The sequence below is a fragment of the Malaclemys terrapin genome, chromosome 4 (assembly GCF_027887155.1).
Source record: "Malaclemys terrapin pileata isolate rMalTer1 chromosome 4, rMalTer1.hap1, whole genome shotgun sequence".
Taxonomy (NCBI): Eukaryota; Metazoa; Chordata; order Testudines; family Emydidae; genus Malaclemys; species Malaclemys terrapin.
Window position 1 is genome coordinate 126,840,942 of NC_071508.1, and position 15,046 is coordinate 126,855,987.

The 15,046-nt window shown below is 45.5% G+C and overlaps 1 protein-coding gene across 2 annotated transcripts in view; it reads left to right on the top strand.

Annotated features, from left to right (window-relative positions):
• PAPOLA (poly(A) polymerase alpha) overlaps positions 1 to 15,046 on the top strand; it is an 80,114-nt gene that overhangs the window by 43,624 nt on the left and 21,444 nt on the right. For both annotated transcript variants that reach the window (XM_054028449.1, XM_054028448.1), the window contains exon 15: positions 10,053 to 10,162. In XM_054028449.1, the coding sequence (XP_053884424.1) occupies positions 10,053 to 10,162 (110 nt within the window). The remainder of the gene's footprint in view (positions 1 to 10,052; positions 10,163 to 15,046) is intronic.

A 15,046-nucleotide genomic window follows, 5' to 3' on the forward strand; every position in this document is an offset into this window, starting at 1 on the left:
AAAGTCGTCTTAAATCGAACAGCATATGCTGGGTCATCATCAGAGACTGCCATAAGGTGGAATATGGGTAAAACCACGGAGCAGGAGATATACAATTCTCTCTCTCTCCTTCTTCCCCCCTTCTCCCCCCCCCCCCCCCCCAGGAGTTCAGTCACAAACCTGCAGGGCTCAAGTAGTGTTTCTATTTTATGCAGTTTTTCAAAATCCTTATGTCGGCACTGATAGATTGTGCTTTTGAAGAGCTAACGTGGATGTGATAGCGGCTTTATTGCAAAGCAGGTGCTGAATCATAGCCAATGTGGAGTTCCACCTGGTTGAAATACCTTGTACAAGAGGCTCTTGTTTCTGTCCATTTGTAGCTTGTTGTATTCCTAGCTCTGTACTGTTATCTGGACTGTGTTTGAAATGGCCCACAAGTTTTCTACATTTTACCAGCACGTTCTCAAAACCACCATCACTGAGCGCCACTGTAATGGATCGCTGCAGACTATGATCAATGCATATCATGTGTTCAAAAGGCAAGCGTCTGGCTGCTGCTACCATTTTACGTGCACTGTCAGTACTAATTGTTACCTTTCCTTGAATATTCCATTCTTTCACAACATCCATGAAACGCTCTGCACATGCTTCAGCATGATGTCTCTCTTCAGTATGAGTTACTGTTACAGCAAACAACTGCTGTGTCCAGGCAGCATCATTAAGGTGTGCCATGACATCAAGATAGTTATGATTGCTCAAGGATGTCCGGTGATCACCAGTCAAAGCAACACCCAGTGCATTTTTCAGAAGCTCCAACTTTGTAGTCTTCTCGTTGTCATACAAGTCATTTATTTGTGATGCAATGGTTCCTCAGGAGGGCAAGGTGTATGACTGATTGGAAGATGCAATTTGAATAATATCTTTTAGCCCTCTGATATTTACAATGTTGAGTGGTCTGCAGTCCATACCTATCCACTTTGCAATAATATTGGTTAAGGTGTTGTACTTTGTTTGATCCATGGGCTTGTAGCAATCCTGAAACTCTGTAATTGTACTGTCATGGTTGGCTGGATTCATTTGCTGGTGGTGTGTTATCTGTAGCACAAGATCCGGAAGCAAAAGCATGCTTAGAACCATAGATGGTACTGCAGACTTGAAGTGCTTCTATGGTATTGGGACTCAGCCGTGCAATACCTACAGATAAGTCTTTTTAGACAAAAAACAATCTGGAAGTATTTTAAACATAAACTTCCCATTCAAAAGACCTGAACTGTTGCTGTTTGCTCCATTAACTTTTTCTGATATATCGCTCCAGATCATGAAAACACAGTAGAACTGTATCAATGTCTGGAATAATTCAATAAATTTTTCTATATAATCAATAAATTTGTGTCCTGTTCAAAAGAGTCCTTGCCATGGATATGGAGAGATTTTACATCAGGATTAACATTCAGTAGGGGAGTGAATTGTGCCAGAAGGCTTTTTTTTTTTTCCTCTCTCTTGCTGCTGCTGGGTTAGCCTTTTGTATGTGTCTTTAGAGGAGCCTTGGCTTTTTGAAGGGGTAAGATTTTTTTTTTTTTTTTTAATCTCAAAGTCAGTACTCTGGAGATGAGAGGGTGAGAGTTATGCAGGAGAAAGGTGAATTCTTGATGTTGCTTCTGTTGGGTTGGGTTTGGTTTGGTTTCTGAGCTCACCAGGTTCACCTCCTATCCAAAGAGAGTTTCATCATAGAAATTTGCATTCAGTGTTGGAGGAGGATAGGGGAGGGGGGAAGTAACCAAAGACTTGTGCAGGAGGAGGGTCTGGGAGGACAGGGGGTCACAACGGGGAAGAGCTCACAAAATAACTTCTGCAGGAGGAGGCTGAGGAAGCATCTTGCTGCTGCTGCTTCTGGAAAGGTAGCTTCTGCTACTGGGCTCACCTCCTTTTACTGAGCTAGGTGGGCTCCCTTCAGCTGAGTGAGCCCTTGTTTGTAAGGGAGGGTTGATTTTACCTCAAGGACTCATCATACTACAGGGAAGGAGAGGGTGGTGCAGGGAGGCTGAGCTCGCCAGGCCCATGTTCTCTATGAGGTACCCCTGGAGTGAGCGGCCGGCTACAGGCAATGGGGCAGGACTCGGGGGGGGGGGGTTGGTCCCACAAGTGAGGAGCTGGCCAGGCACAACAGGGCGCGGGCTAGCTAGGGTGACAATATGTCCCGTTTTGGCCAGGACAGTTCTCTTTCTCAGCTCTATCCCGGCCATCCCTACTTTTTCACCAAAACTCTGCATTTGTCCTGGCTGCAAGGCAGAGCAAAGAGTGACAGCTTCTGCACGGGGGCCAGCTGAAGGCAGCACTGCCCGCCAACAGGAAAGCAGAGAAATTTGCTGCTGGTAGTAAGTGCTGGCTTCAGAGCTGACCCCTGCGTAGCGCAGGACTGGCCTGGGGGAGGGAGGGAATCCTCCTCAGCCAGAGGAGGTGCAGAGCTGGGGAGGCGGGGATTCAGCCCCAACTGCAGGCGGCACAGAGCTCAGCAGGCATGGGGTTGAGGGTCAGCCCCAGCTGCGGGCAGCATGAGGCTCAGGAGGGGGGTGAGCTCCCAAACTTGGAGAGGCGAGGTCAGCCCCAGCTGCAGGTGGGGGTGGGGTCAGGTTCCGGGGGCATGGGGCTCGAGAGTGGAGGTCAGCCCCACCCCGAGCTTTGGATGGCACAGGGCTGGCATGGGGAAGACCCCACCGTGGGCAGTGCAGCGCTCGGGGGCGGGGAGGCTCAGGCTCAGCCCCAGGCAGCTTCAGCTGGCATGGGGCTCAGGAGGGGGGTGAGTTCCCAAAGTTGGAGAGGCGGGGTCATCCCCAGCTGCAGGCGGCACGGGGGTGGGGAGTCCAGGCGGCACAAGGCAGAGTTTGGGACGGGGGGGGTGGCGGCGCTCAACCCCAGATGCGGGTGGCAAAGGGTTGGTGGAGGCATGGGCCAGGTGCCTGGGGTGAGCTCTGCAAGTGTGAGGGTGGCTCAGGTGAGTCCCTGGCCGTCCTGTTTTTATTTCTTCTTTACTGGAGCCGGCATGAAAACCATGTATTTCTGTAGCCTCTTCTCTTTCTGCCCAGCCTCTGGTGGTGGCTTGCGTTACTGCGCCTGACCTGAGGTAGGTTCTTCAGAACAACTGATGCTGCCCCCCCCCATTGTCTGCGATTAATGCGCATTAAAAAGATTAACGTGTTATTTATGCTGTGCGTTAATCATACGCGTTGATGGCGGTTAACTGACAGCCCTAGAAATTACCTGTTCAAAGTAGTTACTAACATCCTCTTGAAACAGGGCTGAAAATGGTCTGACTAATGCTGTAAACATGTCAAAATCATTTTCACTTACAGAAAGCGTAATTGAAATTAGTTTTGCTCTGCCTACATTAAGGCCATGTCCATACTACAAACTTAGGTCGACTCAAGTTATGTCTGCATACAGCCGCCCAGTTAGTACGTCACTTGTGCACATGCATACTTGGCTTTTTGTGTTGGCAGTGCATGTACTCACCAGGAATGTTTGTTTTGATGCGGAGTGTAGTGCATCATGGGTAGGTATCCCACTGTGCAACCTGCCATCATCCAGTGCACTGTCCTTTGGGAAAATTTGGCAATGCATGGTAGGGCCAAAACGAATCACCCAAGGGATGACTGGGAGCAAGGGGTCAACTTCCCAGTTTTTAGCTGTGTCCATCCCATAATGTTATCTGTATCTCATAGTTTTGTACCTTTTTTCAAAATCTCACAAACCTGCATGGCCCTCCTCATTGTCCACTATCTCTGACAGAAGCATAGAGCCCTTATATAAATCGATGGTATGCCCACATCTTGAATACTGCATACAGCTGTGGTCTCCTCATCTCAAAAAAGATATACTGGCACTAGAAAAGGTTCAGAGAAGGGCAACTAAAATGATTAGGGGTTTGGAACGGGTCCCATATGAGGAGAGATTAGAGGCTAGGACTTTTCAGCTTGGAAAAGAGGAGACTTAAGGGGGGATATGATAGAGGTATATAAAATTATGAGTGATTCGGAGAAGTAGATAATGAAAAGTTATTTATTTATTTGTATAATACAAGAACTAGGGGCCACCAAATGAAATTAATGGGCAGCAGATTTAAAACAAATAAAAGGAAGTTCTTCTTCACACAGTGCACAGTCAACTTGTGGAACTCCTTACCTGAGTAGGTTGTGAAGGCTAGGACTATAACAGAGTTTAAAAGAAAACTGGATAAATTCATGGAGGTTAAGTCCATTAATGGCTATTAGCCAGGATGGATAAGGAATGGTGTCCCTAGCCTCTGTTTGTCAGAGGGTGGAGATGGATGGCAGGAGAGAGAGATCACTTGATCATTACCTGTTAGGTTCACTCCCTCTGGGGCACCTGACATTGGCCACTGTTGGTAGACAGGATACTGGGCTAGATGGACCTTTGGTCTGACCCAGTACGGCCGTTCTTATGCTGCCTGCTGAATTTGAACAGCCGGATACAAGGACTATTATAAGAGCTTAGTGCAGTACTATATGGCTCATGGAGGCTTTAAAAGACCATTTTAACAGTGAGAGAGTAGTGTGTGGTATATTCTACCTGGCCCCTGCCCTTTTGTGGCCTTGTAGGAATTGTGTGGTGGTTGCTGTACATGTAGGAATGTAACATTATCAGTGCACCTATTTGTTTTGTTTGTGAATGATCTTCTGAATTGTATGACACTGTGCAGATAATTGATTTCTTTCAGAACTGCTGAGCTCTCAGTAACGTATGCTGTGAACTAATAAAGATTATTAATAGAATTTTATTCCCTAACAAAATCGTTGCCAAAAAAACCATGCAATTTTAAAACAAATACATTAAAAACTTAATAAAGCTCAATGAATTGAGAACAGCCAGATTTCTTCAAGTGATGGTCCCTATATGTATTCCAAACGTAGTTGTACATGCACCCAGAGCCAGAAGGTTTTCCCTACCAGTGTCCGTTGACCCACACATAGGTCGTGCATCTCCTCGTGTTCACAGTCGAGGGCATAATAGGCCATGCAAGTTGACACCTCTCCAATTCTTTATTACTGCTGCATGGCCTGAGTCAGAAGCCCTGTTCCTTTGCGCTCTGTTTTCACCAAGAGAGTGACTTCTTCTGTTGTATATAGTTGTTCATAGTTCTTTGCAGTTCTTCTCGTAGTTAGTAGTTGTAGCGTTGGTAGTAGTTAGTGGTAAATTAGCTAGTCATCCCTGTTCAGAGACAGCCCCTTCCCTTGGGGATTATGCCCCTGTCCCAGGGTTCAAGAACTCTGTATCCTGCCTGCACTCCTTCTCTGAGCAACAAACACCAGAGGGGTGTCTGTTGCCTCAGCGAGACTCAGATCATGGCATGGTGTTCGATCTGCAAGTTGTTTCTGCTTCGGACCTAAGAAGTCGAGATCGCCACTGAACTTATGAAAGGGAAAGAATTCATGTCCACTACAGCTATATATACACCAACCAAGGCTTTCATGTGTCTGTATATATGAAGCTTGTGATTGTCTTTAATGTCCCGCGGGGTGGAGTGGTAAGAGTAGTTCTGCAAACTATGATGCCACATGGAATGCTGGGGGGAAGGGGTTATTGGGATTTTCTTATATTGAGTTCTCAATGGGTTGCAGGGGGAGGCAAGCTCAGGACTGTTGAACCTGCAGGTTCACCAGTGTCTATAGCATCTGTTTGCTGCCTGAGAAGCCCCATTATGTCCTGGTGCATCTCCTCCTTTTCCTGCTGGGACTCTTGGACCTTTCTCCTCTCCACTTGTTCCTTCTCCAGGCTATCCTCAGTGTTCATTCTCCAGGTCCTGTGTTCATTGTCCCTTGCAGTACTGGCTTGCAGGATCTCATTGAACATGTCATCCTGAATCCCCTTCTTTCGACGCCTCTTCCATATCTGGTTCAGGAGTTCCACAGGTGTGGAGGGGGAGACCCTGAAGGCCACAAAGAGGTACCATTGTTAGTGTATTCACTACAGAAAGCAAAACTTAAGATGCTGAACTCACTCCTCTTGCTTCCCTAAAGTTTTAAGCACTAGATTTTCACTTCTCTTTGGGACTGCGTGTGCACGGCACCCGTCACTGCACTACCCATGATGAGTATGGCTGCCAGAGGTTGGGGAAATGAGGTAATTGCTTGGTTGTATGATTCTAGTAGCAGAAGATGATGACACTGAATACTGGCACCATTTTCCAGAGATGGTGGTGATTTTAGCTGATATCTAACTCCTGAGGGTAACAAAGGCAGAGACAGCACAGCTGCTGCTGGTGTCCCGAAGCTTCCCAGACTTATATGCTGGTAGCCTGTGTACTACAGTAGTGCCTGCTAAAGTTATTACTGAGTGGCGTATGAAAGTGTTCTACCATAGAGCAAGAAATAAGGCAGCCCTCCCTCTAAACCTTTGGCAGAGGATTACAGAATACCTCCATGGAAGTTTCATTGAGAACTCTCAGGAGCATTCAAGGACATCCCTGCGTATATAAACAAACTGCCCTGCATGGCATGCCCCTCCACCAACTCTACAGGGGAATGAAAAAGCTGATAGCAATTCTCCCCCTCTTGGTTGAACTACTACTTCTAGCATAAGGAAATGAATAAATAGTCAAAATACTGTGCTCTGCTACTTTGGGGGTGCCATCCATATAACTGAATATTTATCTACATACTCTTACCTAAGATGCCTTCCATGCCTTGGGCTTACCTGTGCTTGACTGGGTGGTCTGTGATGGTCTGTCAGAATCTGGCTTGCTGCACCGCTGGAGCCCCCAGTCACCTGTTCCCCATAAACCTCTTCTTTGTCCACTATCGTACCTTCCTCACTATTCACAGTAGGGGCTTGTGACTCGGGCTTCTTGGAGATCTCCACGGTGCTGTGGGTGGGTGGAATCTCTTCAGAGTATGGCATGCAGCTCTTTGTAAAAGCAGCAGGTCTGCAGCTTGGCACCAGCTTGTTGATCTCCCTGGCCACCTGGTATGCCTGCCACAGCTCCTTCTATGCTGCACTGCAGCTGGTCACTGTCATACTTCTTCTCTTGCATCCCCTGAGCAATCTGCTCTTCGATGTCAACATTTCTATGGCTGTTTCACAGCCTCTTCTCCCCACAGGCCCAGGAGATCCAATAACTCCTGTCTACCCCAGGCAGGGCCATGTCAGAAGTGCGTAACCAGCATGGTCAGCTAGGCAGTTGCACAAACAGTGGAGAGCTGCTAGGTGTGCAAGTAGGGAAAGGAATTTCAAAAATTTGCAGGTTTTTAAAGGGAAGGGAACTTCTGATCTCCATGACTCCTTGGGCAGTGGAGTTCACAGTGGTGACCAGAGCAGTTAGTGTGGGTCATTGTGGGACAGTTTGGGCCAACATAACGAATGCTGGGTCGACGTAACGAATGCTGTGTCTAGACTCGCCCTGTGTTGACCTAAATACTTTGACTCTATGCCACTCGGGGAGGTGGTGATACTGTGTTGGTGTAAGGGTCAGTACAGCGGTGGGAGACTAATGCAGACATATGCACAACTAGGTTGATGTAAGCTACCTTGCATCAACCTAACTGTGTAGTGTAAACCAGACCTAATAGTTAAACCGTGTTCAGTGCTGGTTTTAGGGGAGTTACTGTTGACAAACTTTTCTACCAGTGGGTTAATTTCCAAGTGTAAACAAAGTTTATACAACTGAGTCGGGCCCTACCAAATTCACGGTCCATTCTGGTCAATTTCTCGGTCATAGGATTTTGAAAATTTCATGATTTCAGTTATTTAAATCTGAAATTTTATGGTGTAACTGTAGGGGTCCTGACCCAAAAAAAGGAGTTGTAGGGGGATTGCAAAGATATCGTAGGAAGGGTGGTGGTACTGCTACCCTTACTTCTGTCTGTGCTGCTGGTGGCAGCGCTGAGCAGCTGGAGAGGAAGCTGCTGGCTGGGAACCAGCTCTGAAGGCAGCGCCACCACCAGCAGCCGCGCAGATGGATGGCATAATATGGTATTGCTACCTGCAGAGTTGGGCCCTCAGTCAGCAGCCGCCACTCCCTAGCTGCCCAACTCTGAAGGCTGCAGTGCAGAAGGGTGGCATGGTATTGCCACCCTTACTTTTGTGCTGCTGCTGGCAGGGTACTTCCTTCAGAGCTGGGTGCCCAGCCAACAGCCACTGCCTTCAGAGCTGGGTGCCCAGCCAACAGCCGTTGCTCTCCAGCCACGTAGCTCTGAAGGCAGCACAGAAGTAAGGGTAGGGATACTGTGACACCTCTCCCCCCCCCTCCCCCCCCGGGCAACTCCCTTTTGGGTCAGGACCCCCAATTTGAGAAATGCTGGTCTCCCCTGTGAAATCTGTATAGTATAGGGTAAAAGCAGACAAAAGACCTGATTTCACAGTGGGAGACCAGATTTCATGGTCTGTGATGCGTTTTTCATAGCCGTGAATTTGGTAGGGCCCTAAATATGAGCCACAACTTTCAAACCTGGATTCCTAAAATTTTGCTCCTAAATTCCTTTGAAATCAATTGGATCTGGCCTTGCTCTGAACCAGTCCTTATCAGTCTGCCAGTGTCTCTTTCTAGATTTCATACTTGACAAAGTAAAGAGGCTTCTTGAAGTGATGGGGAGCCTTCTAAGACTAGTTCAGTTTACAAATTTCCAGGCTATCCAAATGTATTACACTTTATAGTCAACCCTCAGGGATATTTCAGAACCTTAAAGATCAAAGCATTCTACAGTATTCATAGAATTCAATACAGCATATTTAATAAATTTCTGTCACAAATTTGGATGTGGAAACATCATTGAAAATGTGACTTATCTCGTGCATTGGTCAATTTGTATCTGTATTGCTCTTTTAATTTGTCTTTTAGGTCTGATGTCCAGTTTGGAAGAGCAGTCCCTGCATTTTTTTGTTAAATAGTTTAGATCTATATCATTTGAGGATTGTAATGACTGATCACTCTACCAAGAGTGGGAGAATATATATAAGCAGTGCTTGAAAAGAGGTTACTTAGGGCATGTGTACACTATACAGCCATATCACTGCAGCACGTGTAGTGAAGACGTTCTATGCCAACGGGAGAGCTCTCTCATAAGCCTTAAAAACCACCCCGGTGAGTGGCAGAAAATGTGCGCTTTTCTGCACCCAACCAAAGAGAGTGAGAACTTTGTTTTTCTCCGACACCTGCATGACTTGTGTCACTCTGGGGGGTGGAATATTCATATCCTTGAGTGACATAAATTTTGCCAACATAAGTGGTAGTGTAGATGTAGCCTTACTTGTAACTGTAGTTCTTTGAATAGATTGCAGATAGACCCATGACAGCACCTTCCTTCTCTGGAATTTAAGCTCTTTAAACATTAATGGGGAAAAAAATGAGAACAGTTGGACCCAAGGTCCTTTATGTACCTTTACTTCGATGTGTGGATCCACACAAGTGCATGCATTGCTCCTACCAGTTGCCCTTTGCTAGAGGATTCTGAGCTTACATGCCAAAGCATGTAGTGAAAATCTGAAGTGAAAAACTGTGTAGGCAAACTACAATTAAAGGCAAGTAAGTCTGAAGTCTTTTGTGTAAACAGACTAAACTTGAAACTGAAAAAGCAAATCTTAAAGAAGTGTTTTGTATTAGCCTTATACCTTTTAAAATATGGTTAATGACGCTGATTAGTAGGTACACCGCTACCTCGTTATAATACCACTCGATATAACACGAATTCAGATATAACACGGTAAAGCAGTGCTCCGGGGGGGGCGGGGCTGTGCACTCCAGTGGATCAAAGCAAGTTCAATATAACGCGGTTTCACCTATAACGCGGTAAGAATTTTTGGCTCCTGAGGACAGCGTTATATCAAGGTAGAGGTGTAGTATGAAATTGACCTTTTTGTTTACTGTTATGGTTTAGTAGGAGTTCTTAATAGTTGGATCTCTGGGTACTATAATCTTATTTCATGCCAGTTGAGCTAAAATGTAACCAACCACATTATCAAATTTTGCAGCAGTGTTACAAATCACATCATCTGAGTTTTAGATTAAGTAACTTAAATTCGTTCTTCCAATATTACATTATTCTTTTTATAACACTTTTCAGGGAAGAATTTCGTACAATGTGGGTGATTGGTTTAGTGTTTAAGAAGACAGAAAATTCTGAAAATCTGAGTGTTGATCTTACATACGACATCCAGTCTTTCACTGACACAGGTAAGCTTGGCTTCTCTAAAAGCTTGAAATTAATTCATTTGTGCTGAATATATGATTATGTAGCCTTTGTTTCAAAATATTCTGCCATGAGTCTAGATGGAAGGATATAATATTGGTGTTTTTCTTGCTTATTGGATGTATAGAAAATTAGTAGCAAAACTTTTGTTTGAATGGCTTCAGTATGTTAATTCTGGAGACATTTGGCAGGACAATCAACTAGGCACCTTTACATTTGGGACATAACTGACCAATTTGGTCATAAGAATTTTAAATTTTTCAGAAACTGTACCTCATTTAAGGCATAATTTGCAACATACTTTTCACTGAAAAAGGTAAAACTTTTATTAAATACCTCTAACTTTTTTAATGTTTCTTATTCAACATAGTAAATTACATGGCCTTAAGCGATAGTATAAACATTTATACTTCAACACATGTGACCTGAGTATGTTACAATCTAATGGAAAAAGTATGTTTCAGTCTAAATCTTTTTCCATGTTTATATCGGTTACTGAAAACAGATTAATAGCAGAACCTAGGCAATATACCTTGTGCATTGCTGCGGTTAATCCAATATGTTGGAGCTCATACTAACTAGTAAGTTTAATTCATTCCTAGTGTTGTATGACTGTATTCAGAGATGTTACACAACACAAATAAACAAGTCATGCTAACTTCACAATCTATTTAAAATACTTTTTAACAAACCAAAAAGGACAACATTGGTGGAAATTTGCAACAACATCTGGAGAGTAAAATTAAGAATATGGCAGTTGTTCTGTGGAAGACTGATTAGATGTATTGACAGTGTTATTTTGAAGCAATATGACAAAGATTTAAGTATAGTTTCACAACTTCCATAGTGTGTGCGATAAAGCATTTCTTAAACTTCTGCCTATGGGTTCCCAAGTTGAGGCTTATTTAGTGAATACTATGAGTTTGGCATACAGTAATATAGTTGCAGTGAGTGTTAAATATAAAATGTGGAAAAATATCTTAAACTGGACTAAAATAATGTAATGAAGTTGTCTTAAATGTGCGAGGGAGAGAAGCCACACACCCCAACATGAAATGTAAGATTCAGCCATTTGTAAATGTACCTCTGGATGTTTCTCCCAGTCCAACATAAAAATGTTTAAAATCTCTAGTTTAAACATTAAACTAGTTTGATTTGAGATATTTGTGTAATGACTTGCGTTCTGTAATCCCTTAATTACTCTTCCCTTTGTTTCCCTGTCCTTCCCCCTTTTAAAAAAAAATGAGCAATTTTATTTAGATTTCATACATTTTTTTGAAGGGAGTTGTTTGAAAATCTTGGTGCTTCTATGTGCAGGTAACATCTGTTCTCAATCAAAAGGAAATTACTTTTGCTCTCCCAAAACAGTAAATATAACCTACTTGATTAAAGATAGCGAATGCTACACTTGTTTGATTTGACTAGAGAATGTAGACAGGCTTATTAGCACTCTTCCTACTTTGAGTTTTTAATTTTCTTGCTTTACAATCTAAAATCTAATCTAAAAGCTCTGCCCTCAACTGGAATGGCAAACATACTCTTTACAAATAGATCCTAAATTCTTATCGCTATGAAAACAGCATTCAAGACTTACATTTCTGAATGCTCTCTGAATATCTCAGTTGTCAAACATGGAGGTCTATATGTAGAATTTATAGACTCTATCCAAACCAAAACTTTTAGTTAGCATTTTAACAAATATCTCCAAAAATGTTCCTTTCCTAGATATGGGGATTCTTAACCAGATGTTAATCTGGAAATGAACAGCAAAGAGATACATCCAGCTCCCCATTGCTGTATAACCTTTCTGTGCTTACTTTCAGTACTCATCCCACCTGACATACACTATTTCAGCTTTGAATTTACTCCTTTCTTATTATCTGTTGGTAGTATGCTATTGGGTGTATATTGATTTTATGTAACTTTTACATTATTTTTGATAGGAAAACAGACTAAAGATACATTCTTCTTCGAGTGTTTACTCATGTTGATTCCATTCTAGGTGCATGTGCACCCACGTGCACAGTTGTCAGAGACTTTTGCCTTAACAGTATCGGTAGGGTTGGCTGTGGCACCCCCTTTTGTGCCGCACTCATGAGTCAGTATATCAGGCACCACCGGCCCAAGCCCTCTGTCAGTTCCTTCTTACTGCGCGTGGTGGTTGGTCGGCACATCTCTCTCCCTTGCATCACAAGTGGTCAGTGGTTTCTTTCCTGTTCGAACTTGGTGTTCCATCTGTAAATAGTTTTGTTTTATTGTAGATTAGTTAGTAAGTAGCTGTTAAGTACTGTAGTTAGTCAGTTAGGGTTCCAGCAGGGACTTTGCCCCAGGCAGGACATGCCCTGGTCGCGAGTTTTAAGCCCTGCGCTGACTGTAATAGGCCTATGCCTGTTAGTGACCCGCATGGTAGCTGTCTGAAGTGCCTGACATCACGTTAAGTGTCGCATCTGTAAGAACTTTCGTCCCAGGACACAGAAAGAACATGACATTTACTTGAGGGCCCTCCTTATGGAGGCTGTTCTTTGGCCAGCCTCGGAGCCAGCCCGGCCAGCCACAACGCCCAACACTTTGGCCTCAGTGTGTAGCACACCCCCAGGACTAGGCTCCACCCCACACCAATCCCCTTCGCTGATGCCCAAGAAGACGACCAAGAAGTGGGACCTGGCACTGAGCAAGATGGACCAAGGGGCATTGTACAACAGATCCTGCCAGGGCCACCTGCCCACGCCAGAGCTGAAAGGGGGTACGTCCCCAAGGGGACCTCCTACCCCCTTAAGGGATCCGCCACCGACTTTGGGGAGTGGTAGGGGATCCAGACTGATGTCGGAGTCAACGCCTTCCCAGCGCCCAGAGAGCAAAGGACTCTCCCACTGCAGCCGGCACCGCATCAGCGATGGACCCAGCAAAGGCTCCCTACAAGGGCAAGCCAGCCCTGTGAAAACCTCCCAGAAGGCGAGTGAGCACTGCCGGTCTCCGGAGCCGAGGCAGAGCCCTTTGTCACCACATCTCTGGTCTTTGCATTAGCCCAGGTCACCGGTTCACTGCCACAGATCGCCAGCACTGCACTCCCAGTTTCCGCCCTTGCATCAAGTCACGCCCAGAGGGAAGTGCCGGTCGCCATATAGTCGGCACCAGTCATCTTTGCGCAGACCCTCTCCACACCGACGATCACTGTCACCGGACCTCAGGGACACTCCCCAATAGAGTGCCGCTCCCCCTACTCACCTGCCCTGGTCACCGGAGGAGGATTCTTCTGGCATGGAAAGGGAGTCCAGCCCCTCGTAAAACAGCACCGTCGTGACTGGGCTCTTGAAGTTGCATCCACCTCAGTGATGCCATCTTGGCAGCAGGGCCAGCGTCCAGCGCAATGGTCTTACTGGAATGCCTGTGGACATGAGGTGCAGTTCCTGGCTTCAGACCGCAGGCCTATTCCAGGAGATGTAGTCCTCGATACAAGATCTCCTGTTTGATGAAGTTGGGCTGTTTGCAGAACAAATGGGGTGCAAGGTTGCACAGTCTGAAGGACACTTGGGGTTGCATACGTCTGTTAGCGAGGAAGCAATTCTGGCTGCCCCCGCCGCCAAGGCCTTGGCAGCCTCAGCAAGTATCTACTACAAGAAGGGACACTGGTTTTAGTCACCTCTGCCCTTCCTCTTCCCGGTCACCTGCGCAGCCTGGCCCAGCGAGACACCACGGGGACCAGAAGCGGGCGTTTTGAGAGTGCGCTTGAGAGCAACACCCTGGTCACCTCTCCGGATCTGCCCCATCTTTTTCTCAACCATCTCCGACCCTACCATTCAGCCTAGTCAAGAGTCACCTCGGACCACTGGGTGCTAGAGATTGTCACTGGGCTACACCCTCCAGTTTTCAGTCACCCTCCTTCCCATCCCCCGCCTCTTTCCCATCCCTCTTCAGGGACCCTTCTTATGAGCAACTCCTCATCCAGAAGGTAGAAAACCTCCTACAGCTGGGGGCAGTAGAGGAGGTCCCTCAGGAAATGACAGAGTAAGGTTTCTACTCCCATTGTTTCCTGATCCCAAAAGCAAAAGGGGGCCTAAGACCCATTCTGGACCTGTGACGACTTAAGAAGTTGAAATTTCGCATGGTTTCACTGGCCTCCATCATCCCCTCCTTGGATCCGGGAGACTGGTATGCCACTCTCGACTTGAAAGACGCTTATTTCCATATCTCTATTTTCCAAGGACACAAACGGTTCCTCCATTTTATGGTGGCCAGCGCCATTTCCAGTTCACGGCACTTCCCTTTGGCCTCTCCTCAGTCCAGCAGGTATTTACAAAATGTATGACCCTAGTAGCTACTTACCTGAGGCATCGGGGAGTCCAGGTTTATCCTTATCTTGACGATTGGCTTATCAAGGGCAGATGGCAGGATCATGGGCAGAGCAGCCTAGATCTGGTGTGTTCTACCTGCTGCTCCCTAGGCCTGTTAGTGAACAAAAAGAAATTGAGCCTCATACCAGTGCAACGGATAGAATTCATCAGAGTGGTCCTTGATTCCATGCAGGACAGGGCATTCCTTCTGGAGGCCCGTTTCTGAGCCATGTCAGACGTAACTTCCCATGTAAGGGGCCACCCGCTCACCATTGCCTGCACTTGCCTAAGGTTGCTAGGCCACATGGCTGCCTATACTTATGTGGTCCGTCATGCCCAACTCCCACTATATTGGATCCCTAAACTGTTAATTACCATGGCTTCTAATTTTTTTTTTTTTTTTTTTTTTTTTTCTGAAGCTGTAGACTCCTTGTCAAAGTGTAATTTGGGAGGGTTTTTAGCTGGACAATAATGTAATATACTCTCAAGCTTAACTCTTTTTTAGAATATTTTTTCTTTTGTGGTGTTTCCTTTGTC